Source organism: Aquarana catesbeiana, linkage group LG04, assembly GCF_042186555.1.
Source record: "Aquarana catesbeiana isolate 2022-GZ linkage group LG04, ASM4218655v1, whole genome shotgun sequence".
Taxonomy (NCBI): domain Eukaryota; kingdom Metazoa; phylum Chordata; class Amphibia; order Anura; family Ranidae; genus Aquarana; species Aquarana catesbeiana.
In genome coordinates, this window is record NC_133327.1 from 488,325,684 (window position 1) to 488,353,519 (window position 27,836).

At 44.0% G+C, this 27,836-nt stretch overlaps 1 protein-coding gene across 1 annotated transcript in view; it reads left to right on the plus strand.

Annotated features, from left to right (window-relative positions):
- Positions 1 to 27,836, plus strand: part of MAP4K3 (mitogen-activated protein kinase kinase kinase kinase 3) — a 1,235,976-nt gene that overhangs the window by 1,161,316 nt on the left and 46,824 nt on the right. Inside the window, exon 29 of the mRNA XM_073628950.1 lies at positions 4,259 to 4,362. Coding sequence (XP_073485051.1) covers positions 4,259 to 4,362 — 104 coding nt within the window. The remainder of the gene's footprint in view (positions 1 to 4,258; positions 4,363 to 27,836) is intronic.

Genomic DNA, 27,836 nt, shown 5'->3' on the forward strand with positions numbered 1-27,836 from the left:
TTTGATTCTGAGATAACTCAGGTAAGGTTATTTTTGAGAAGAAGGATTCAGCTTCTGTAGGATTAAATTCATTGTTTGTCTTGTATAAAGTTGCGAGATGTGAGTGAAATTTATGGACTATTTTAACTGGATTACAAGTGTAAACATTTTTTGATAATTTCAAACGTATTGGTTTGAAAGATTTGTTAGTTGAATTTAATGCCCGAGCCAAATATGTACCTGGTTTGTTTGTATTCATGTAGAAATTGTGTTTGGAGCGTTTGAGGGATTTATCAACTGACTCAGTGAGAAATAGATCGTATTCCAATCTAGATTTTTCCAGATGAGATTTTGTACTCTGAGATGGATTATCTTGAAATGATATGTAGGCTGCATTAAAATTGAGTTCTAGTTTTTTTGCTAGATTTTTGCGTTCCCGTTTAAATAATGCCATTTGTCTTTGTATTGTACCACGCAAGACAGGCTTATGAGCTTCCCACAGTGTTATTGGGGAGATGTCTGTTGTATTATTAATTGATATGTATTCCTTTAAAGCTTGTTCAATGGCCATCTGATGTAGTGGGTGTTTGAGCATTATGTCCGGTAAGTACCACGTTGGGTCATGCGCTTTTGGTATGGCTGAGGCTATAGTAGTGTAGTAGTGTATACTGCATTATGGTCAGACCACGGAATCGGAATTATATCTGATGCAATAATTTCTGGTATCATTCCTATTGTTAGAAAAATATGATCTATTCTGGTGAAGGTTTGATGAGGGTGCGAGAAATAAGTGAATTTCTTTTTCATTGGGTTACTTTCTCTCCATGAATCTACCAGATTGTATTTGGAAAGAAGTTGAGAAAAAGGTAATCTAGAGGTTATTTTGGATGGTGTAAAAGGTGATTTATCTAGAAATGGGAGGAGGACCTGGTTCGAATCCCCACACATTATCACTGTTCCTATTTTGTGTGTATTAATCACTTGTAATATATGTGAGAGGAATGGTGTAGGTTGTTTGTTAGGAGCGTAGTAGGAAATCACCGTGATTGCTGTATCCATTATATAACCCATGAGTATCAGGTATCTACCTTCTGGGTCTTTAATTTCTGATGATAAGGTGAATGGTGTGGATCGGTGAAATGCAATTAGGGTTCCCCTTTGCTTGGTACAGGCAGAAGCCGTGTAAATTTGTTGATAAAAAGGAGAAATATATTTTGGAGTAGAATCTTTGGTGAAGTGTGTTTCTTGGAGGCATACTATGTGAGCCTTCTTGTTATGGAAAGTACGGAAGGCTTTGGTCCTTTTTTGAGGGACATTTATTCCCTGAACATTCAGGGAAAGTATATTCAGTGGTGCCATGGCAATAGATCAAATAGTTTTGACTTACTTTTTGTTATGCAGAGCTGACTGCGCAGATCAACCTGTGTGGACTGAAGAGATGAATAGATAGAAAAGAAACCAGTGAATTCTGGAGTAAAGAGTAAACAAAAAAACATATGAGATTAGATGATACATTGTATAAATTATTTTTTGCAAGTAATCACAATTTACCCGTGAAAGAGAATAAATATCTCTCTCAGGGGAATAAGTGCCTTCGTCACACTCCCACATAATATGGTTGGGAGAATGAGGAGGGCTAATGGGGGTACACGAATTTTCCGCTTACAGGAGAGAAGTGCTATGTCAAAAGACATCAAAATGATGTTTCATTAATTGGAGTGCAGAATATAGTTTTTGTTGAAATTATTTATTACAGGGTGGTTGTATATGGTTAGTCTTGCCCTAGGCTAAATAATTCAGTTAGAAAGGTACTGTTAATAACTTTGGTATTGATGAAAATAGTTTGAATTATTTTGGGATTTTAACCCTTTTAGAGTAAACAATTACATATTTTATTCATATGTAACTGTTTAGATATGTTAACTCATAAAATTGAGGTTGTATTGCTTCAGATTAGAATAAACAAAAACATAATTCTAGGAACTAGTTAGGTAATAATATATTTGTTTTAAGAAAAGAAAGAAAAAGCTTCCATTACTTCTGGATTATTGAACATATTTGTCCTAAAAAGTAATAAATCTATTGTTATTACCTGATAATATATAACTGAACAAGAATTTCCTTATTTCACTTATATATTCTAAGGCTATATGAATCAGAAGTAATAAGAAATATAACTGGAATGTAACATGATCCCACACAGTGTGTGACTATCAGAATGCAGTTACATTCAGTTATAAATATAGGTTTTTTATAGAGAACCATCTCTTAGTATAATAAATGAAGAGATATTAGGAATTAGGATGTCAGTCCATTGAATCTTCTTGGTCCATGGATGATGTGGCATAACGGCCTCTTTTGTGAGAATGATGATTCCCATTTTGTTCTGAAATTTTCTGGGTGCTGCCTGAAGGTGAAGATGACGCCATTCTTCTGCATGTGGGAGTGTTGCTGCTTGTGGGTTCTGTCAGATTTAATTTTAAAAGGGTTTGTTGTAGTTCATCTGCTGATCTGCTTCTGTAAATTGTACCTTGGTAGTTAAATCTGACTGAAAAGGGGAAGCCCCATTGATACATAATGTTGTGGCGTTGCAGTTCCATTAGTTGGGGTTTCATGGATCGTCTTTTAGTAATAGTAAGTTGGGATAGGTCAGCAAAAATTTGATAATTGTGTCCTTGAAAATTAAGTTCCTTTTTTTCTCTTGCAGCAATTAGTATTTGTTCTTTCGTTCTGTAATAATGAAATTTTGTGATTATATCACGTGGGGGTCCATCTTTCTTTTTGGCTGTGAGGGCTCTGTGTACTCTGTCCAGTTCTAAACGTTCAATAGGGATATCTGGCTTTAGTTCTTGTAATAGAGCAGTAATAGTAGATTGCAGGTCTGTCACAGTTTCAGGTATTCCCCTTATGCGCAAGTTTGAACGTCTGGCTCTATTTTCGTAATCTTCGAGCTTAGTTTGAAGTATTAAATTCTCTTTTTTTAATTGTTCCAATTCTGTTATATTTTCTTGGGTTGTAATTTCAATTTCATCCATTTTTATTTCTAAGGCTGCAGTGCGGTTTCCTAGCTCTCTTATTTCTTTGGTTAGGCTTTTTGTTATTTGGTCTGAGGTTTGTTTTAAAGCCTTATGAAGCATCTTTTCAAATTGTAATAATATTACTGGGGATACTGAGGAGGCTTGTGGAGAAGTTTGTGAGAGGATTTGTTCTGTATCTGACTCAAATGGAGAGTCTTGCTGTGACATTTTCTGTCTGTGAGAGCGCCCTGATGCTGTATCTTGTGAGGTGACTGGAGCTGCTTCAGCTGCAGTGAGTGCCTGTGAGCTCTTTGTGAGGTGATTTTTATTTCTGCCACGGTTTCCTCCCAGTACCATATTTCCTGCCCAAACTTTCACAGTTTGTTCCCTGGGGCAAAAAGGTTCAAATGGATACCTTTTGAGCCTGCAGGCTCCGCTTTGTCCTTCTCTTCTCTCCTCAGCGGTGTGGAGCTCTAACAATGCATGTCTGCTCTGCTAGGCTCCGCCTCCTGCCCTGTGCTGCCAAAAGTTCTATCAGCGGGTAAATCATCTGACATTTTTTCAAGTATGCATTACTATGTAAGTGATTAATGAACAATGGAGCAGATTTCTAAAAAGTTGAGAAATAGAAAAGTGTTTTTGTTTCCCATTACAGTAAGATGTGGTCATTTTGTAACCTGTATTAGAGAAATGCCATATATTGGGTTGCTGAGGGTAACGCCTCCATGCTTTCTGTAATTTTCTTGCTAGTACTATAGAAATAATATCCAATAGGTTTATTTATTTCAGGTACTTATATAGCGCCGTCAATTTACGCAGCGCTTTACATATACATTGTACATTCACATCAGTCCCTACCCTCAAGGAGCTTACAATCTAAGGTCCCTAACTCACATTCATATACTAGGGCCAATTTAGACAGAAGCCAATTAACCTACCAGCATGTCTTTTGGCGTGTGGGAGGAAACCGGAGTACCCAGAGGAAACCCACACAGGCACAGGGAGAACATACAAACTCCAAGCACGTAGTATCGTGGTTGGGATTTGAACCAGCGACCCTTCTTACTGCTAGGCGAGAGTGCTACCCACTACACCACTGTGCCGCCTCAATAGGTTGCTGTAGGTAACACCTCCATGCTTTCTGCTGTTATCTATAAACTAGACTGCTGTAGAATAAACTGCTGTTATCTATACACTAGATAAACACATTATCTTAATCCATAATTCTGACTTATCTCATACAGTGCCTGTTTTTTGTCTAGTGAGGAATCCATATACAAGCCATAAATATCTATGTGGAGCCCTGCAATCCAGTATTATACTTTTAGAATGGGTAGAACAAATGCAGAAATTCATGTTAATCAAGGTAAGGTTTTATTTTGTGATGTCTTGCATTGCACTTCCATTATTGTAAACCATAGCCTTTATACTATGCTCCAAGAATCACAGCTTACAGTGTCGTGGTCAATGCACAATGGATACATAAAAAAGGTAGCCAGAGAAAAAAAACATATCTGACACATTAGGAAAAAAAATCTGTTTAAGATGATGGCTGTAAGTTTGACAATCAGCTGCCTTATCCAACACATCAGAGGAACTGTGGACAATATTTTTAAGGTTGTGGGAGACCTATACCATCTAGTAAAATGTTTATGTCCATATTCCTGGAAATTTTGACTTGTGTAAAATGCATCATCTCGTCCCTGTGTTCCTTTGTAAAGGTTAAGTTGAGGTCTTACCATTATTAAAGAAGGAGAGCTTTTTAGAAGGTGGAAAGTGGATGTCTGAGAGATTGAGTCTAGGCATTACCACCCGATTATAAGTAACAAGAATACCTATGATGCATCTATATAATACAAAGAAAGTGAAAAAAGTTGTACAAAGTGCAAATATGACAAAAAAAGTGAAAGCGTGACAAGGTAAAATCAGTCCATAAGAACTAATTAGCAAAGGTTCTAAATGTGTGTTTATGCCAGGCATGTCCAAAGTCCGGCCCGCGGGCCAATCGCGGCCCGGTTTTGAACGGCCGTCTGGTTATCTAAACCAGCCTTTCTCAGCCAGTGTGCCGCGGGATCAGGGCTGTCAGATGAGCCCGATCCCCTGCCAAACTGTACATCGGCACTGTGAGAAGCTCCATCAGCCTCAAAAGTGAAAGTAAAGTGCAGGGTAGTGTGCTCTGCTCTCTGCTTCCCCCTACAGTGCAGTACCCGGCTGAATGAGGAAGCTGGAAAGGTACAGTACTGTGATTGAAGCTAGATTCGTTTTAAAAGGGCTTTATTCATGTGTCTGTGCATGTGTGTCTGTCTGTATGTGTGTGTGTGTGTGTGTGTGTGTGTGTGTGTGTGTGTGTGCATGTGTCTGTATGTGTGTGCATGTGTCTTTATGTATATCTGTATGTATGTGTGAGCATGTGTCTGTATGTGTGTGTTTGCATGTGTCTGTATGTGTGTGTGTGTGTGAGTGTGTGTGTGTATGTGTCTGTATGTGTGTATGCATGTGTCTGTATGTGTGTGCATTTGTCTGTATGTTTCTGCATGTGTGTGCATGTGTCTGTGTGTATGTATGCGTGTATGTTACTTTTAATCCCCCCACCCCCCCAATTCCTGTACCATCAGAACTGCTTTTGTAGGGCTTGTTTGTGATAGCAGTCAGGACTGCACAGATCGCTTTTCAGAGGCATTTGACAGGTGGTAAAGAGGTATTATGTTGCCTCCTCACCACCTGTTTTAAGCCCGTAAATGCAGCATCACTATACCGCAACCGTGCAATGCACACAGTTGTGGGATAGTTGCAGTGCAGCCCCATTCAGCCTGGGTATACCTCCAGCTGAAGCCACAGCATGTGTACACCCCCAGCTGCTCCCTCTGCAGCTAAAGGGGGAGAAGTTGGGGGTGGTAAAAATAGCTTAACCATGTGGTTTTACTGCCCCTCCAGCCTGACATGCGATCAAGCCCTTGGTTGATATCTGTGTGGCTGTGTGTAGGGCAGCCCATTCATTTCAATGGCTTCCCTACCCACAAAAATGCAGGGAAAGAAGTCCCCGACCTTTTTTTTTTTAAATTGCACTGCACCAAAAGCACCCCACATTTTCCAATGTGTGGGGTACCATTAAGGTACCCCTAAAGAGCAGAGCATTCGTTTGTGTGTCGGGAACGACAAAGGCAAGAGAATTCTTGTTGGGCAGTGTATTATTGCTCGAACGAACACACTTATGCCCCGTACACACGGTCGGATTTTCCGATGGAAAATGTGTGTTAGGAACTTGTTGTCGGAAATTCTGACCGTGTGTAGGCTCCATCACACATTTTCCATCGGATTTTCCGACACACAAAGTTTGAGAGCAGGATATAAAATTTTCCGACAGCAAAATCCGTTGTCGGAAATTCCGATCGTGTGTACACAAATCCGACGGACAAAGTGCCACGCATGCTCAGAATAAATAAAGAGATGAAAGCTATTGGCCACTGCCCCGTTTATAGTCCCGATGTATGTGTTTTACATCACCGCGTTTAGAACGATCGGATTTTCCGACAACTTTGTGTGACCGTGTGTATGCAAGACAAGTTTGAGCCAACATCCGTCGGAAAAAAATCCTAGGATTTTGTTGTCGGAATGTCCGAACAAAGTCCGACCGTGTGTACGGGGCATTAGACCGAATTTTAATGGTTCAAAGAATGTCAGGCAAAATGGTCGGCCCTCACACATGTTCACTTCATCAAATCTGGCCCTCTTTGAAAAAAATTTGGACACCCCTAGTTTATGCAATACAGTTCAAAAACTGAATCCACACTCCCAATTTCTTGTGCATCCACCACGTAGTGACACCATATAGATGAGCCTCCCACCGGATCCAGTGTACCATCACATAAATGGTCAAATGCGCTTGTTGAATCACTTTGATCAGGAAAACTCCAGGCATCAGGCACATGTCCCATCAGGATTACTCCATCAGCATAAAGGATATGGTGGAAGATAAAAAATATATATGCGCCCATAATGTAATCCAAAAAATAATAATATTTGTTTAAAAGCATGATAATAAGCAAGATAATACTTGCAACAGGATCCATTTCAAAATACAAGTAAAGATGGGCAAACTATTTAAAATCCGCATAAATGCAGTAAAAAATAATAACAAGAGTGCTTTTCCCAGAGCAGCAAGCCAGACTCCACAATCAGCGAGCATGCGTGATGATGTAACGTTGTGGCCACGCCCAACATGTTTTGTCAGAGAGGACTTTGTCAGGGGACTGGCTTAGACGGCATAGATCACATTTCGAGCTATAAAGCATTACTCATAACTATGCAACCAATACAGACTATAGAGTGACCAGATGCAGGAGAGAGTGAGCGTGCCGGGTGTCCCCTCTTCGCTCCTTACCTTCCCATCGATTGTGAAGTGCCTGGCTCAACGAGGAGGCTGGTGCGGGGCTCGCTTGTGAGGCTGTCAGCGTCTTCCCATGGTTCTCCCTGGGGATTGTTGTTTTACTGGGCGCTCGCCATTGGAGTTCTCTCCCCATCTCCCTGGACCAGATGCCAAGCTGAAGCCGAAACTGAGCTGCAAGTCGGGTAGCATACGGAGCCGCCCGCGATCTCGCGGGATTTGCGGCCGAGACCTGCAGCTGAGGTTACGAGCTGTCTTGCCGACACGGAGGAGGAGTGGATGCGGTGAGAGTACTGCAGGGTAAAACGTTGAGTCCCGCAAGAACGCTCGAACCCCCTCCCCCCCTTAATAACAATAACAGTTTTTCAATAAGCCTTCAGTACATTTCTGACAAACCTCTGAAATATTCCAATATGTCAAAAAAAAACGAGCGGCAGAGGAGCAGCTATTCCAGGAGGCTTTTCAGATGACCCGCTCCACGAAAGAGAAGGTGAACCAGGCGGCGGCAGCTGCAGCAACCAAACTGGAGCGTTTTTCCCATATAACTTCCCTGTCACCTGCTAAGAGGGGCCATCAACAGGTGGCAGTGCAGGCTAAAACCCAGACAAGCTCTGCATCAGATAGAAAGAGCCAGGCCAGGTGTCTTCAAACCCTACCACGCCATCTAGCAGCAAAACCGTGAGTACGAAAGGGACATGGGGAGGAAAATTAGGAATTGTACCTATAAAAGCTACTGTAGTGGCCGAGGCGTCCATTGTGACTGGTCCTGTTTTGGAGGAGGTGGAACCCACATTGAGGGACGCGCTGTATGCCGTTAATGCCTGTAAAGACTCAATTACCAGTCTTGATAACCAGCTAAAAAGCATTGAGGAGGAATTATTATTAATGAGTCATGAACTGCCTAAGACTGTGGAAAGGACTACTGCTTTAGAAGAGAGACTAAGTACAGTCGAGGACAATTTATATCCGCTAAAGCAAGAAGTTAAGGAAATGAGGGAACAAATGGCTATACAGGCAGTTATTCTTAGAGGGGTGGTTCAGGGAAATTTTTGGCCCTACTACTTTTACACCACTTTTTGCGATTGAAAGAGCTTATCGGATCCCTTTCAGAGCCCGGCAAGCGGCCGATTACACCAGGCCACTACTTTTGAAACTTGTCAATTACAATGATAAAGTGATCCTACTTCGGAAGGCCAGAGAGATGGGGGATGTCAGGTATAATGGGGTTAGAGTATCATTTTCCCCCGACTTTTCGCCAGAGCTCCAAAAGCGGAGAGCTGAATTTATACCAATTAAGCAAACTCTGCAGAAACATAAACTTAAGTATGCTTTGCTATATCCAGCCCCTTTACGGGTGACAGCATTGGGCGGAACTTTGTTTTTTAGCTCACCAACTGAAGTGTTGCAATGGCTGGAGGAACATAAGAAGGACCTGTAGAAGATGTTTAGCATGGAACTACATTTGACTGTAGAGGAGGGAGGCGGGGGTGGGTTGGTGGAGGACTATTTTATTTTTTCAGGTTCATCAGTGGGGGCTTTCCCCCCCTAAACATCACAAATATCAATATTAACACGACAGAAGGCACAAATAGAGAGAAGGGTGAGATATGGAGGGAAGGAGGAATATATAGGTACAAGGAAATATTTGAGGTGGAGGGGGGAGAGCGAGAATGTTATAATATTTATTTTTTTCCTTTGTTTTTGTGTGTTTCTTTTTCTCGTTTGTTTTTCTTTACATTTTTTTATATCTTTCCATGCAAGGTAGGACATTTAGTATAACCTCTTGGAATGTCCGAGGTTTAGGGGACCCAATTAAGAGAGCTATGGTCCTGTCGGCATTGGAGGAGAGCGGGCCTCGACTGCTCTGCCTTCAGGAGAGGCATTTGAGAGATGCTACGGTGGTACAGCTCTGCAGCCGGAGGTTCCAATCCCAGTACTATTTGGTCCATTCCTCCTATTCAAGTGGGCTGAGCATAATGGTTGGGAGAGGAGTGGCGTTCTCCTGCAGGGAGAGCTGTATTGATGAACAGGGCCGGTATATCTTTTTGTTTTGTCTAATTGAGAATAAACCATATGTGTTGGCAAACATATATATCCCCCCCCCCCCCCATTTAGGTTTGAGGTTCTACATAAAATGTTTGCACTGGATAAAACGGGAACCCCAATAATAGCAGTGGGAGATTTCAATGAAGTTTTAGACAAGAGTCTGGATAGATTCCCACCGGAAAATAGGCCCAGTACAGTAGGAGAGGGTCGGCTATCTCGATTCTTGGGGGAACTGGGGCTGAATGACATATGGCGAATGCGCCACCCGCAAGAAAGACAATATTCATGTTTTTCAAGTTCCTATCTTACTCTCTCCAGAATAGACATGGCTCTAGGTAATAGGGAGGTATTGTCATCGGTAAGCAGTATAGAATATGGTCCAAGAGGAGTCTTGGACCACTCCCCGCTGGTGTTGACAATAAATACAGGGGGCAAAGCCCATTTTAGAGAATGGAGGATTAGTCCCAGGGGCGGACTGACCATTCGGGCACTCGGGCCCCATGCCACTAAGGGGCCCCATCAGGGTTGCCAGCCTCAATAAAACCAGGGACAGTATGTAAAAATTGTGTTTTTTTAAAAATCCTAAGATTATAGCTGCCCCGCCTCTCCAGTACCTTTTCAGTGTGTGTCCGTGTATTCTGTGTGTGTATACTGTGTGTGTATATTGTGTGTCTGTGTGTGTATACTGTGTGGCCCCATAATCTCCAATTGCCTGAGGGCCCCATAATCTTCTCCTATTGCCTGGGGGCCCCATAATCTTCTCCTATTGCCTGGGGGCCCCATAATCTTCTCCTATTGCCCGGAGGCCCCATGAGTTGTCAGTCCGCCCCTGATTAGTCCCTGCTGGCTGTAATTGTTTGGCAACCCTGGAGATATGGTGATTAGATTGAACGAATTTGTGCAAAACAAGGCAGGCACGGCATCAGTTGGAGTGGTCTGGGACGCCCTGAAGGCCTATCTTAGAGGTCTCCTGATCCAACAGGTGGCAAGAACCAAGGGGAAATCTAGAGAGTGGGAAAGGGATATTAGGGACGAGATGATGCAGGCAGAGAGGCGATATGTTGAAGACCCAACTCCATATAGGCAAACCGAATGGCTAGATAAGCAACAAGTCTATAAAATGACCACTACAAGGAGGATGGAGAACAGATGTATATTTCAGAGGCAGAGCCATTTTGGAGAAGGGGAGAGAGTGGGCCGTATGCTGTCCCTCTTGATTAAATCTAATACTCCCCCCTCTTCTGTTTAGGCAATTAGGATACCAAATGGAGAGATATCCACCGGTGCGACAGAGTGAAAGAATGGACGGTTTCCTTCAAGGAATACCAATTCCAACCTTGTCAGAGCAGGATAGAACAGACATAGAAGCACCGGTGACCCTAGAGGAGTTAAAGGGAGCGGTGGCTGGGATTTCCAGCCAAAAATCACCAGGTCCAGACGGGCTCCCAGTAGAAATATACAAACGATATGGTGAGGTACCACTCCCAGAATTATTAAAAACATTGGGATGGGCATTAACCAATGGGAGACTCCCCATCCCAATGTCGGAAGCCGCCATCATTGTAATACATAGAAAGATCAATTGGATGTCTCCTCTTACCGCCCTATCTCACTATTATGCACTGATGTAAAAATCTTGGCCAAAATGCTAGCAACCCGCCTAAACAGATGTATTCCAAAGTTGATACACCCTGACCAGTCAGGCTTCATTCCCAACAGATCAACTAGTACCAACATTAGAAGAGTCTTTTTAAACATGCAGATTCCAACTGACAATGCAGGTTCTAGGGCCATTTTGGCCTTGGACGCTGCCAAGGCCTTCGATAGCCTAGAATGGAACTACTTATGGAGGGTGCTAGAGAGATTTGGGTTTGGCCCCTCCTTTATCAGGTGGGTGAAAATACTTTACAGCGAACCAAGACCTAAAATAAAAATTAACAATGAATATTCAGAATTATTCCAGTTGGAGAGAGAGATGAGACAGGGCTGTCCTTTGTCCCCTCTATTGTTCGCTCTTGCAATGGAACCACTAGCAATTATGACTAGATCACGGCTAGATATACACGGGTTCCGGTGGCAAATGGAGGAGGACAAGATAGCACTGTACGCGGACGACGTTCTGTTTTTTCTTGGAGATGTTGAAACCTCGCTAGACACCGTGATACAAATGGTTGGTGAATTTGGGCGATTCTCTGGTTGTCAGCTGGGAGAAATCCTGCTACCAGTTGACCCACTGGGTAACCAGACACCGCCTGGAGCTCCCCACTTGAAGGTGGTTGCCAAGCTGAAATGTCTCAGTGTCTGGATTACGAGCGACATAAACCAGTATATCAACGATAACTTAGTCCCACTGTTACTTAAATTAAAGCAAAAGGGAGATATTTGGAGCCGACTCCCTTTATCTGTAGGAGGGCGTTGTAATTTAATAAAGATGATATGGCTACCACAGATACTGTACTTGTTCCATAGCTCTCCTATTTGGATAGGTCAGAAGTGGTTCAAGAGAATAGAATCCCTTTTTAGGGAATGAATTTGGATGAAGGGTCAGTTTACAAACCATGCAATTACCGATTAAAGAAGGGGGTATGGCGGTCCCACACCCAAGATCATATTTCCTGCGTGCGTGCATAAAGGAAGTCACGCGCCCGCGTGTGCTTGTCAGTATAGGCTCATAAGAGCCAGGAGCCTAGTGCGCGGTGGGACACCGAGGTCTGGGCACGTGAGTTGGGCAGTTGCAACAGGTTGAAGGCTGGTTAAGGCTGTGGTAGCTGCTATATGCTGGATTCAGCCATATAGCTCAGAGGGAGTACTTTTTCCTCAATTCTTGTAAGCAATGTCTTCCAGAAAACGAGGTACAGGAAGCAGGGCAAGTCCAGGGGTTAAAGTGACTCCTTCAAAAACAGGAGATCAACCTTAGGTTACTGCAGCATCAGTCTCCCCTGAAAGACCTGCGGCATTTGGCCTGGCTGAGCCATTGCATTTGTCAGGCGTAGTGGCCACTACCAATATCCATAAGCTTTGGTTTATGTTACTAAGGATGACTTAGCATCAGCCCTAGCTGGCCTTGAAGGCAAGATAGCAGGTATGATTGCCACAGTAACGCAAGGAGGAAAGAAGCGTCATAGATCTCCCTCTCCTGAGCCTGGTCCCAATGGAGAGTCACTTGAGCACCAGGACTCTTAGCCAGATGGGTCCTTGTGATCTGGATCCAGAATGGGCAGAGGATTTGGAGGAGGTGGCCGTAAAGGATAAAGAGGAAGGAGAGGCTGAAGAGTCCTCGGCGGAGGACTCAGGTTCTGAGAAACCAATTTCGGCTTCCCAATCCCAGAAATTATTTATCCAGTCTTTGGCTGAAATGGGTAGAGCTAGGTTTAAGTTACCCCCGGTACAGAGACCAGGACTCTCCTGTTCTACATTGGGATCCTTGTGTCCTCAGCAAGGTTCCCAGGCGTTCCCTTTGCATCCATTATTGGAGCAGGTGATTTACGCTGACTGGGACCACCTGGACAGGATATATTGCCTCCAAAAAGATTTTCCTTTTTATAACCTATGGAGGAAAATTCAGGAAGAAGTGGGATACACCTTTGGATGATGCTGCCATTTCTTCAGTGAATAAAATCCTAACCTTTCCAGTGGATAATGCCCAAGGGTTTAAGGATCCGGCAGTTAAAAAAATGGAATCCTTACTAAAAGCTTCCTTTGCGGTGGCTGGGTCAGCAGTTCAACCGGCAGTTGCGGCTATCGGTATTTGCCAGTCCTTGAAGGACCGTTTTAAGAGGTTGGTCAGGAACCTACCTGTTCAGGAGGAATTTTCTGACAAATTGTCGGAACTTCCTCGCGCTTTATGTTTTGCGGTAGATGCATTAAAGGACTCGATCCAGCAGATGTCTCGTTTTGCGCTACTCTCAATCCATATGCGCAGGGTCTTGTGGTTGAAGAACAGGTCAGCCGAGACGCCATGCAAAAGGCTACTCGCAGCTTTTCCTTTTCATGGTGAGCATCTATTTGGAGAACATATGAATAAATATATCCAAAAGATCTCAGGAGGAAAGAGCTCCTTGCTTCCGGTTAAAAGAAGGAATAAGCAGCCTTCTTTTAAGATTCCCAATGCTCCTGGGCCAAGTGCCTCTTCTCCCAAGAGGTTTCGACAGCCTCAGCCACCTACTTTTAAGAAACCTCAGGGTCAGAAAAGACCCTGGACCCAGAAACTGGCCAACCTAATTCCAAGTCTTCCTTGTGAAGGGGCGCCCCCACTCTTGCGGGTGGGGGCAGACTGCGGCGATTCGCAGATGCTTGGGGGAAATTGGTTCAGGACAGGTGGGTCATTTCCACTATAACACAAGGTTACAAAATAGAGTTCCGGGATTTTCCCCCAACTCGGTTTCTGGTATCCAGAGTCCCATTGGACCCAGGGAAAAAGAAGGGCCTGTTCCTGGCTTTAGAACAGCTGGAAAGGCAGGAGGTAATTATCGAGGTTCCGCACAAGGAAAGATTCAAGGGGTTCTACTCGAACCTATTTACAGTGCCGAAGCCGAACGGGGAGGTAAGGCCCATTCTGGACCTCAAGTCCCTCAATACCTTTCTAAACGTCCGAACCTTCCGTATGGAGTCGGTCCGTTCAGTAATCACATCCTTGAGAAGAGGAGATTTTTAGCGTCCATAGACATCAAGGAAGCGTACCTGCATGTACCGATTTTCGGTCCACATCAAAGATTTCTGCGCTTCGCAGTAGAGGGGTGTCATTTCCAGTTTGTGGCTCTTCCATTCGGTCTAGCCACGGCCCCTCGGGTCTTCACAAAGGTTCTGGCTCCAGTGTTGGCATTCCTAAGGTCCCAAAAGATCTTGGTGGTAGGATATCTGGACGACCTTCTGTTAAGGGACCAATCTTACTCCACCTTAGTAGAAAACGTTACAACTACGGTTCGTTTCCTGAGGTTCCTAGGCTGGATTCTGAATATGGACAAATCGGCCCTTTGTCCAGCTCAGGTCTTGACATATCTGGGCCTGATCCTGGACACAACCCAAGAAAGGGTAATTTTACCTCCCTTAAAGGTCAACTCCATAGTGGAGCTGGTTCGAGAGGTCAAAGGGGTAGAAAGGCCTTCGATTAGACTGTGCATGAGGCTGTTGGGCAAGATGGTGTCATCTTTCAGCGCAGTTCCCTATGCGCAGTTTCACTCCAGGCTGTTCCAGAAAGCTATCCTGGAGGCTTGGGACAAGTCTGTTCAAACCTTGGATCATTCCATGTCTCTGTCCCTACAGGTAAAACGGGATCTCTCTTGGTGGTCAAAGACAGAAAATCCTTTCCACCTGTAACCTGGAAGGTGGTAACTACGGACGGCAGTCATCTCGGCTGAGGAGCGGTCCTGGAAGAGGCTTCCGTCCAGGGAATATGGTCCCAAGTAGAGAAGACCTTGCCCATCAATCTGCTGGAAATTCGGGCAGCTCGCTTGGCTCTTCTATTCTGGATGTCCAGATTGCGGGGCTTTCCTGTCCGAGTACAGTCCGACAACTCCACGGTGGTGGCATACATCAACCATCAAGGGGGCACCCGGTGCCAGGCGGCCCAAAAGGAAGTAAATCACATATTAACTTGGGCAGAGAGACACGTGCGATTTCTGTCAGCAGTCTTTATTCCAAGTGTGGACAATTGGCAGGCAGACTACCTAAGTCGTCAGCAATTGTTACCGGGGGAGTTGTCCCTTCACCCCGAAGTTTTCCTTCAAATCTGCCAGCACTGGGGGATGCCTGATGTGGACCTTCTGGCATCCAGATTCAATGCCAAGGTGGACAGGTTTGTATCCAGGACCAGGGATCCTCTTGCCGTCGGAACGGATGCATTGGTGATTCCCTGGGATCGGTATTCCCTAATTTATGCTTTTCCTCCGATCCAGATGCTGCCACACCTGTTAAGCAGGATACAGGAGGAACAGAAACCAGCAATTCTGGTGGCCCAGGAGGTCCTGGTACTCAGAGATTGTGAGGATGGCGATGGGGGACCCATTGTGCCTCCCATACGTCCAGACCTGTTGTCCCAAGGTCCCATATACCATCCTTCTTTACGGTCGCTGAATTTGATGGCATGGCTCTTGAGACCAGGGTACTGAAAGACCGTGGTATCAGAGGTTCAGTCTTGTCTATTCTGATAAATGCTAGAAAGCCAGTTTCTAGAAGTATTTACCATAGGGTCTGGAAATCGTACATTTCCTGGTGCAAGACGAGAAGATGGCACCCTTGCAAGTATACGATTGGGAGGGTCCTTGCCTTTCTTCAAACAGGAATTGATTTAAACCTATCTTTAGGCACCATTAAAGGACAAATTTCGGCCTTATCAGTTTTTTTTCCAGAGACCAATTGCATCTCATTCTTTAGTACGAACCTTTGTCAAGGGGGTACTGCACTTAAGGCCGCCGGTTAAGCCACCCTTATGCCCCTGGGACTTGAACTTGGTGCTATTAGCTCTACAGAGTCAACCCTTTGAGCCTATTAGGCATATTCCTTTAATTCTATTGACTAGGAAATTGGTCTTTTTGGTGGCCATAACCTCGGCTAGAAGGGTGTCAGAATTGGCCGCCCTTTCTTGTGAAAAACTTTTTCTATTTTTACATCAGGACAAGGTGGTGATGCGCCCCGTCCAGATTTTTTACTTAAGGTGGTTTCCAATTTTCATTTGAATCAGAATATCATTTTACCTTCCTTTTTGCCAACCCTAAGTCTAAAAAGGAAAGGTCACTTCACTCACTGGATGTGGTGAGAGTAGTCAAGGTTTACTTAAACATGTCAGCTCCTTTTCGGAAGACTAACTCCCTTTTTGTTCTGCCAGAGAGTCCTAAGAAGGGATAGGCAGCTACTAGTTCAACTATATCTAGGTGTATTCGCCAGATCCTTATCCAGGCTTATGAGTTGAAACGCAAGGTTCCACCTCGGTATCTCAAAGCTCACTCTACTAGAGGAGTTAGTGCATCATGGGCAGTGCACCAACAGGTGTCTATGGCTCAGGTTTGCAAAGCGGCTGCTTGGTCTTCGGTTCATACGTTCACCAGGTTTTACCAGCTGGATGTTAGATCTCAAAGGAAGACTGTTTTTGGCCACAGCGTGCTGCAAGCAGCTTTATAAGTCTTGGGCCTGAAGGGGATCTAGGAATACTGTGTTCCCTCCCCTCAAATGCATTGCATTAGGACATCCCAGATAGTCATTATTATGGTGCTCTGTTTCCCGTGATGTACGATAAAGAAAAATGGATTTTTAAAGCAGCTTACCAGTAAAATCCTTTTCTTGGAGTATATCACGGGACTCAGAGGTCCCTCCCTTCTTTTTTGGGATCTTCATTGCTTGCTACAAAACTAAAGGTACTTCCTGTATGGGAGGGGTTATATGGGAGGAACCTTCTTACTATTGGTTGTCAGTGTACAATCACCTGAAGGTAGCATATAAACCAGATACTGTAGTCATTATTATGGTGCTCTGTGTCCCGTGATGTACTCCAAGAAAAGGATTTTACAGGTAAGCTGTTTTAAAAATCAATTTTTTTATAAATACCTGCAGATCAGACACGCCATTCAAGCACAGTTTGGGTCACAAACCATTAAATGGACCCAGATCCCCACACTTTTAAAAATAATTAAACCAGCCGCAACTAAGGGACTGATCTCTGAGCTGTATGCTAGATTGGGAGCTAGAATAATAAGTGGAATAGGACCCTCTAGGAGTAGAGCGGGGTTGGGAGAGAGACGTGGGGGTAATAACTATGGAACAATGGGATAGGATCTTAGAACGAGGAGACTTGGTTTCGATTTCCCTCTTGCAGAAAGTATCCCACTTGTTCCTAATTCATAGAGCTAACTATACCCCCAAAAAATGTTTAAATTCGGAAGAAGACAAAATGATGAGTGCCCTAGATGTAAGGCGTCAAGAGATCTGATCCATATGGTGTGGAAGTGCCCCAAGCTATTTAGATACTGGGCGGAGATAGTAGTTAGGATAAATAAAACTTTTGGGGCCACACTAGAACTGGAGGTCTAGACTTGCCTATTAGGAGTCCCAACCGGCGCCATTGAAGTAGTGTTGAGACGCCTGTTTCAGGCGAGAAAATTAATAGCACAGAAATGGCAGGCACAGACTCCCCCGGCAGTGGAGAACTGGGTTGAGACCATTAACTCAATGGTATGGAGTGAGAGGGCAATATGTATCAGGCAGGGTAATCAAGGAGGCCATGGCTGGACGAGATGAGGTGTCCTCTATAAGGGAATGGTGAGAGATTCTCTCATGTTCCTTGCCACCCCCTCGTCTTGGTTCTCTCTCCCTTACATGACCCTGGATGCTTCTCTCTTTTAAATCTCTCTTGTTCAGGGAGGTGGCTTCTCCCTTCTTCTTCGGCTTTACAATTCCTGAAGTATACGCACAACTAATGACTAAGTGGTGTGTGGGAGGGAGGGTGGGTGTAGGTTGAGAGGGAGGGAGAGGAAAGGTATTGTAATAATAATTCTGTTTTTTTTCTTTCTTTGTACTATGTAATATTATATAATATTTTATGATGTATGTTTTTTCTCTTTTTGATATTGAAAAATAATAAAAATGAAGAAGTTTAAAAAAAAAATACAGACTATAGAGTACTCGTTACTCCAACTACATGCAGCTGCAAAAAGATGGAGACGCAACAGCTCCCTATATGCATTAAAGCATACCAAGGCAGAACAACTCCATTTAATGGGGAAAAGCAAATATTACTAAAAATGTGTTTCTTTGTTTTTAAATATTCTTTTATTTTTTAAATAATAATCAGTCAGCCTGCTGCTTTGGGTTACAACATACACATAAAAAAGAGCAAAGGAATATAACAAGATATTGTTCACAATAATGTTGGAGAGAAATTCTATAAATTAAATATTTTTTCATGAAAATCAGCCATTATTAATAAAGCAATTTATGTTGCAATTGCCGTTCATGTCGAAAGGGACATACATCTTAAGGCTGTATATCCACTTTGTTTCCAACCGAGAAATTTCTCATTTAATAGTACTGCCCCTCCAATGGGGGGAGAATTTAACGATTGCCAAAAAAGTGGGGCCACTAGGATCTCGTCCATGACATTTAGCAAAATGTTTTGGTACACTGTGGCTCTGAACACACTATGTTTTTACCACCCCCCAACGTGTGAACGAGCCCTAAGGGTGCCGCTGCAGAATGCAACTAAGGGCTCATTTACAAGTGCAGCAGGCCCTGTTGCTCCTTTGGAAATGAAAGGTGATGGGGAGGCGACATATTGCCTCCTCACCACCGGATTTAAATCCAAGATTGCCGTGCAATTGGAACATGGTAGTAAGGCAATTGGAGGATTAATTTAGGTGTGAGCAGTGGCAGCCCATTAATGGGGGGTGCACGGGCGTGCCCCCCCCCCAAAAAAAAAGCTAGACATAGGAGGAAAAAAAAGTGTTCCTTTAAGTGTGTCCGGACACTGAGCTGTCTGTTAGAAGCTTGACTGTTGCAATCAGATGATTGCAGCTGAAAAGCTTCATTGGGCGGTCTTTGGAGTGTCAATAGGTCACAAGCCATGCGTCCAGAACACTCCCACTCTCCATTAATTGATTCATTCCACCTGTTGCTTGTTTGTGATTGGTGGGTCCGATGGACGGTAGGCGATGCTTTGCGGAACCGTCACTTTCGGATTCCCACCGTTCACTTGGAGAGCACGGCCTGGACGGGTATTCGGGTAAGCTAACTTGGCTAAGCAGGCTGCAGGAGTCCTGTCCTGACTGTGGGATCAGACCAGTCGAGGTCTGAGTGGATCTGATGGTGGTGCTGCTGGGAGAACACAACAACTTGGAGAAGTGACAGATCGAAGGACATCTCAGGACACACCAGACATTTAACTCCTCATTTTCACATTTAACTCCTCATTTTCAGTAACCCCCGACCATCAGACAATGAAGGGGAAGAAAGGTAAGTGCAGGATGTGTACAGGGGACAGAGGGTGTCTAGACTGACAGACAGGGGAGCGGGTCGTGTTGTCTGTCTGGATATTTGCTTCCCATGCTGCTGTCAAAGTGAATACCCTGTCACTGTATCCCGGGACTGCCCGATCATCAGGATCCCCCCACATAGTTCTACTCAGACTTTACCCCCTCTGATCTGCATGCAAACTACTTCCAGAGCCCTGTGTAGCCTGAAGTGCTTTGAGTCACTTTAAATGACTTTTTGTGTCTGATGGCCGATCTGTGCTGTGTCTGATCTATTCAAAAAGTGTGTTGTGAGCATGCCACAGCGTGTGTTGGTAATGTGAGTGAGCTGCACACAAAGGATCCCTTTCCCCAGCAGCAGCTCATGGCTGAGCTCCTCACTTGTGGAACAAGCAAACTTTCTGCTGCACGAGGGACATCAGTGAGAGCACATGGGCTCTACTCACCCACCATCCATCCCAGGCTCCATCCCTGCCTCTTACACTCAATGTAATATTCATGTGCCACCAGCCCACACAGCTTGGAAAGTCTTTGTTAGGAAGTCAGGCTTGCATTGCTGAGGGGAATGAGGAAATAATTTTTCAGGATGGCTGTTTTGCTGCGTCTGTAAAAAAAATCCCCCTCGCCAGACGCCCTATAAGTGCACTAATCATCTCATCCAATAAGAGGACAGGCTTTCTCATTACATTTGGGAGAATTAGGAAGCAATGAATGATGATGTATATATGTGTCATAAATGTATATGTGTGCCATTTGTATTGTGACAGTTCCCACAGCTGGACTGTATCTGTGATCTGTGCACCCAATCCCATCCAATCTTCATCATGTCAATGTTATTTCAAAAGTTATTGTTAATATTTTCAAATTTGCAGCTGTCGTTATAATAATACCCAATGATCCCTCTGTGGAGGTCCATGTTCAAGCACTTCCTGTTATAGTGGCTACACTCTGTCCCCCTCTGCCAATTGTTTTCCTGGGTTGTCACCTGATTTCACATACTTCTGGTGGAGATGGATGTGGCAACATGCATTGTGCAGAAATGTCCTGCTAACCAATGGCATGCAGCTGGTGCAGGGGGGCATGCATATAAACAGCAGGTGGCTGTGGGTGATCAGAAGTGCTAAAATGCACAACTACATGAAAAAAGACGTTTTCCCCCAAAAAATAAAAAATGGCATTTGTTAGGATAAACAGTGCTTTAGCAAGCTAAATGTCATTGTAATAATAGTTAACATCCACCTTAAGTGTGTTAGAGACAGATAAGATAAGATGATGGTTGTCCTATATCTCATGCACATGGCCAATTAAAGCTGTATACCACCCAGATCAGCATATGTCTGCAGCAGGCATAGCCAGGTGTTTGTGATCAGCCACAGATAGGAATCCATTCTTTACTAATAAGCACTGCGTTGCTTTAACTAATTGACAATTGTGCGCTCGTGCGACGTTGTACCCAATCATCCCTTGTTGTTCAGGTAGATCTCCACCTCTTTAAGGTTGCCTACCCCTCATCTAGATCCTAGTAGCCCCCCCATGTCAACCAACAAGCTCATGCAGATTTTTGCTACATGTTCAGCTACGCCAGCTCTATCCTGGATTAGGACAACTTGTGTAGTGTCTCATGGGGTGCACATATGACTGAGTGACTTGTTGCAGTGTCCCCTCTCTGGGCTGACTGTCTTCACTCTGGTGGGAAGCGGCCTGTCATAGGGAAGGTGCCCATGTTTCATCCTCTGGGGATGAAACTTGGATGTCTTGGATAGCCCATTGGATACTGTTCTTTTTTTTTGCCTTTGACATTATGATGTCACTCCCAGTCTCTGTCATTGGAATGTAGGACAGTTTTCATGGTGCAAAGGTCCTGGGAGACGCATGCACTGAAGACTCGGAGCACCTTAGTCCTGCACTGAATCCCTTTATTCCCTCCTCCATCCTGATTGTGGCAGCTTTTTCCCTCCTTGGGGGACATACAGTGCCTTAAAAAAATATTCATACCACTTTAAATTTTCCACATTTTGTGATGTTAGAACCAAAAATTTACATGTGTTTTTTTTTGGGATGTTATGTGATAGACCAACACAAAGTGGCACATACTTGTGAAGTGGAAGGAAAATTATAAATGAATTTCAATTTTTTTTTTACAAATATCTGAAAAGTGTGGCATGCATTTGTAACCCCCTTTACTCTGATATCCCTAACTAAAATCTAGTGAAATCATCAGAACTCACTTAATTAGTAAATAGAGTACACCTGTGTGTAATTTAATCTCAGTATAAATACAGCTGTTCTGTGACGCCCTCAGAGGTTTGTTAGAGAACCTTAGTGAACAAACAGCATCATGAAGGCCAACCAGACAGTTCAGGGATAAAGTTGTGGAGAAGTTTAAAGCAGGGTTAGGTTATGAGAAAATATCCAAAGTTTTGAACATCTCACGGGGGACTATTCAATCCACCATCTGAAAATAGAAAGAGTATAGCACAACTGCAAACTTACCAAAACGTGGCATTCCACCTAAAATGACAGGCCAGGCAAGGAGAGCATTAATCAGAGAAGCAGCCAGGAGGCCCATGGTAACTCGGTGGAGCTCCAGAGATGCACAGCTCAAGTGGGAGAATCTGTCCACAGGACAACTATTAGTTATGCATGTCACAAATCTGGCCTTTATGGAAGAGTGGCAAGAAGAAAGCCATTGTTGAAAGAAGGCCATAAGAAGGTCCCGTTTGAAGTTTGCGAGAAGCCATGTGGGGGACACAACAAACATGTGGAACAAAGGTGCTCTGGTCAGATGAGACCAAAATTGAACTTTTTGGCCTAAACGCAGAAGCTATGTTTAGCAGAAAGCTAACACTACATACCACCCTGAACACACCATCCTCACCATTAAACATGGTGGTGGCAGCATCATGTTGCAGTGATGCTTTTGTTCAGCAGAGACAGGGAAACTAGTCAAAGTTGATGGGAAGATGGATGGAGCCAAATACAGGGCAATCTTAGAAGAAAACCTGTTAGAGTCTGCAAAAGACTTAAGACTGGGACCTTTCAGGACGACAGCGACCCTAAACATACAGAGCTACAACCGGCCAGAGCTACAATAGAATGGTTTAGATCAAAGCATATTCATGTGTTAGAATTGCCCAGTCAAAGTCCAGACCTAAATCCAATTGAGAATCTGTGGCAAGACTTGAAAATTGCTGTTCACAGACGCTCTCCATCCAATCTGACAGAGCTTGAGCTATTTTGCAAAGAAGAATGGGCAAAAATGTCACTCTCTAGATGTGCAAAGCTGGTAGAGACATACCCAAAAAGACTTGCAGCAGTAATTGCAGCAAAAGGTGGTTCTGCAAGTATTGACTCAGGGGGCCAAACACAAATGCACACTTTTCACATATTTGTAAATAATTTTGAAAGCCATTTATCATTTTCCTTTCACTTCACAATTATGTGCCACTTTGTGTTGGTCTATCACATAAAATCTCAATAAAATGCATTTACATTTTTGGTTGTAACATGACAAAATGTGGAAAATTTCAAGGGGTATGAATACTTTTTTAAGGCACTTAGAATTTATGCCCCCCTGTGTGCCTGTTTCCTTCCTATCCTATGTAGTCTGTTTTTACAAAGGCATCACTACCTCCCGAGGATACCTGCTTTGCTCCTTCCCTGGGGCCAGATATCTACAGCCTGGAACATTGTCTCCCACTGAACCACTTCATTCTTTGAGGTCCCGTCCCCCCATACTGTAGGGATTGGTCCCCTTCTTGTTTTTATGGGCTTTATAGTACTTGATTGCAGGCTATGACCAGAGAGGCCATTAGAATACCACTATGACTTCCCCTGCAGCCTTATTAGCCTCTGAGCCTTCAGCTGAAACTCTATCTAATGAAAGATTTCTCAAATCCTTGCCAGATTCTATTACTTTTGTTGAGACACCAGCAGCTGCCATAGATGTTAGACTTATGCTGTGTACACACGAGCGGACTTCTCATCGGACTGAACCCCGAAGGACTTTTCAACGGAGTTCCGACGAAACGGACTTGCCTACACACGATCCCATCAAAGTCCAATCGTTTCGAATGTGATGACGTACGACCGGACTAGAAAAGGAAATTCAATAGCCAGTAGCCAATAGCTAGTCCGTCGGACTAGCATACAGACGAACGTTTTTTTTCGATAGGAATCGAGTCCGTCGGAAAGATGTGAAACATGTTCTATTTCTAAGATCCGTCAGATTTTTTGACAGAAAAGGTCCGATGAAGTCCACACACGATCGGAATGTCTGGCGGATTCGTTCTGTCGGACCTTTGATGCCGAAAAGTCCGCTTGTGTGTACACGGCATTAGAGAGTCTATTTTGGCTGATAGTGCTGTGTTGCTTGTTGCTTTATATTTGAAGAGCAGGCTGTAGCCTCTACTAGTCGTTGCTACATGTTTGTGTTCCCTTTGAGGCCCTCAGACTTCTAACGCTTTTATAATGCACAGCCAGTTTTAGGCATCCTATATGGCATGTGGGAGACTCCTGAAAAATTTTGATTGTTTCGCAGTCTTATATCCATTCAGAAGTCTTTTATTAAAAGTGTGCTGTTCCTACTACTGTTCTGGCAGTCCTGCCCTAATAAAGCACTGAGGATTCCTGTGGAGGATACACTGTTGTTTATGGATCCCATAGCTAATAGCTGGATATTCCTTCCAAAACCTTGCACCCTTCCTTGTCCGTGAGGCTAGTCTGTCAAAAATTGGAGGAATAGACTAGGCTAATGTGGGATGTCCCAGCCTCCATTTACATTGATTCAATTTGTGTGAAGCTCTGGAAGCACTTGCCAGCAGCCTTGTCCTATAGCAGTGATGGCAAACCCTAGCAACCCAGATGTTTTTTTCCCATGATGCTCATGCACTCTGCGTTGTAGTTGAGCATCATGGGAAATGTAGTTCCAAAACATCTGGGGTGCCAAGGTTCGCCATCGCTGTCCTATAGGGTAGGTGGGTTCGTTGATATTGCCCATCTTTTTTCCCCATAATTGTATTTTACCAGCCAATAGGAGGAGTCGTTTTTGGTTAAGGTGTTGGGCTGCAGTGCCGATATGTAAAAGCATTTGCTGCACATGTTGTTTGAGAGCACAGCAGAATGGATTTAGTGGCTTTATTCTAACATTTTTCCTATTCCAGCCCCGAAAGGCAGTATCATATCCAGCTTGGGTCTGAAGGTTGTAAATGTCTTCATTCAGGCCTAAATATTCCACTTGGAATATAGAATCCACTAGGTTTGTCTCAGCTTCCCCTTCTCGGGAAGCTGTTTTGCCTTTGGACATTATAGACAGAAACGTGTATGTCCCCATTTACCAGAACATCAACACATAGTTACATAGTAGGTGAGGTTGAAAAAAGTCCATCAAGTCCAACCTGTGTGTGATTATATGTCAGTATTACATTACTGTATGTTGTGTGGTCATTCAGGTGCTTATCTAATAGATTTTGAAAATATCGATGCTCCCAGCTGATACCACCGCCTGTGGAAGGGAATTCCACATCCTTGCCACTCTTACAGTAAAGAACCCTCTACTTAGTTTAAGGTTAAACCTCTTTTCTTCTAATTTTAATGAATGGCCACGTGTCTTGTTAAACTCCCTTCTGCGAAAAAGTTTTATCCCTATTGTGGGGTCACCAGTACGGTATTTGTAAATTGAAATCATATCCCCTCTCAAGCGTTTCTGTTCCAATGAGAATAAGTTCAGTGCTCGCAACCTTTCCTCATAACTAACATCCTCCAGACCCTTTATTAGCTTTGTTTCCCTTCTTTGTACTTGCTCCATTTCCAGTACATCCTTCCTGAGGACTGGTGCCCAGAACTGGACAGCATACTCTAGGTGCGGTCGGACCAGAGTCTTGTAAAGCGGGAGAATTATAGTTTTATCTCTGGCGTTGATTCCCTTTTTAATGCATGCCAATATTCTGTTTGCTTTGTTAGCAGCAGCTTGGCATTGCATGCCATTGCTGAGCCTATCATCTACTAGGACCCCCCAGGTCCTTTTCCATCCTAGATTTCCCCAGAGGTTCTCCCCCCAGTGTAGAGATTGCATTCATATTTTTGCCACCCAAATGCATTATTTTACATTGTCTACATTAAACCTCATTTGCCATGTAGTTGCCCACCCCATTAATTTGTACAGATCGTTTTGCAAGGTTTCCACATCCTGTGAAGTTATTGCCCTGTTTAGCTTAGTATTGTCTGCAAATACAGAGATTGAACTGTTTACCCCATCCTCCAGGTCGTATATGAACAAATTAAATAGGATTGGGCAATAGCCAGGCTAAATTCTGAGGGGTGTCTGACAACTTCCTGTTTTAGGTACAGTTGGCTCAGGCAGTTGATGGACTTTGTGATAGGGGCAGTATAGACTTTGAAAAGGTTTGGTTGGAGACTGTACCTTCTGGAATCAGTGCTTGACCTGACTCATTGTTTGGAATATCTGGAGCTTTTCTTTGACACAGCTCAAGGCAAGTGTCGTCCCCCCCCCCCCCCCCCCATTTCAAACTTCACATTCGAGGAGTCTCCAATTCTAGGATTTGGCACAAGTCCTGCACTTGCCAACATCTGAGTCATTTCTGTTGCCTGGCTCCACTCAAGTCCCTATGTTCACTGTTCTGTCATCCTGGGACATTTCAGTTTGACCATTAAAGAAGCTGACTCGCCTGACAATGAGGATGGTCTGGATTTGGTGTAACCTTTCCACCTGATCTTCTGGAAGGTTCCAACGATGCCAGGCTGGGAAGGGGACTTGGTCACCGGAGGAATCTCATCTCTCGTTGAACATGGAACAAGGTGGAACAAGCTATATGGTTTGTTTGTGCAATGCTGGACTGCCTGGCCGGTGAGTCATCCAAGCCAGATTTAGTTTGAGAATGCCACAGCAGTAGTGATCAGGGAGGAACCAGTAGTCTAGATACGGCAAGAGCAGTAGAAATGATCTTGTCTTGAGCGGAACTTAATTTTCAGCCTTCCTCGCTTACATCCCAGGGGTGGACAAGTGTCAGGTAGACTTTCTTTAACTAAGCCACGTGGGCGGGGTGAAACATGTTGGGGGCATGGCCTGGACGGAGTCGAGGCTGAGGCTGCTTTCACTCTTTACATTGGGACTTTTTTCTCTTGTTTTCTATGGAGCTGAGACAAGCTCTTTGCCTGCCAGTACTCACAGCAGTTGTTTGCATATAAGGACCTTCTGGAGCCTGAATCGGCACTCTCAATCTCTTTGTATCTGGTCACACCCACTGGCAGACTTCCTTTGCCATCAGAGTTTGGATTAGGGCGACTGGCTTCTATACCCAGGGGTGTTTCAAGGCCACAGGTGTTACAGGTGGGAGACGCCTGGTCTCCAGATTCCACATATACGCTGGCAGTTTTGTCTCCAGATACAGGATCCTCTAATGGGGCAGTAAATGCTCTATAGGATGAGTACAACCTTTTTCTTGGTCTACGACCTCTTTCTCATCTGCTCAGCTAGATCAAGATAAAGGGTCTTGCAGTAATCCTTATAGTTCCAGATTGGCCCAGGCAACTGTGGTACTCTGAGCTGCCAGACTGCTGGTGGATGCCCAGTGGGCTCCCCCAGACAGTAAGTCCTATGCACCACTTTACCATCCAATTATGGTTGCTGGCTTTAACATATTGAAGCCCAGGTCCTGGGAGGCAGGGGCTCTCTGAATCGGTGATTCCTGGCTGTAAACGATACAAAGTATACTTTCACAAGGTCTTTCTTTGCTCATGGACAGCATACTTCACCTGTTGCACAGAAAAAGTTTTCACCCCAGGGAATTATCCATGGGAAGAATACTGATCTGTTTCCAGTCTGGTCTATAACAACATTTGCACCTAAGCACCATCAGGAATACATCAGAGTTTGCAGTCTTATGCCAGGACCATTAACCTTTAATTCCTTTGCTAAAGCTTTTGTATAAGGTGTGACCTGTAGTCCCTGCTGTATATCCTCCCATGACTTTGTCAGATCGAGAATGGTTCTCTCAGTGCCTCAGGCTCAGTTTCCACATATTGTGAAAATTTCCCTGTCCACCTTTTATTCTCTGTCTCCAGAGCTGTTTGCCATCACTTCTGCAAGGTGTGTTTTCTTAGCTGGCTGCCTTGTCCTGTAAATAACCCTCTCTGGTCCTACAGCAGGATGAAGTGATGTCTTCCTTTCTCATGTGGCTTTTAGCTTTCCACCTCCACCAGTACATGATTGATTAGTGTCTGTGTATAAATAGTCAATTAGTTTGTTAGCTCTCACGTGGCTAGACTGAGATGCACTAGATACTGAGTCATGAGGAGCAACCAAGAACTGTCAAAAGACCTGAGCAACAAGGTAATGGAACTTTATAAAGATGGAAAAAAAGATATAAAAAGGATTTCCAAGGCTTTAAATATGCCAGACAGTACTGTTCAATCAATTGTTAAGAAGTTAAAAAT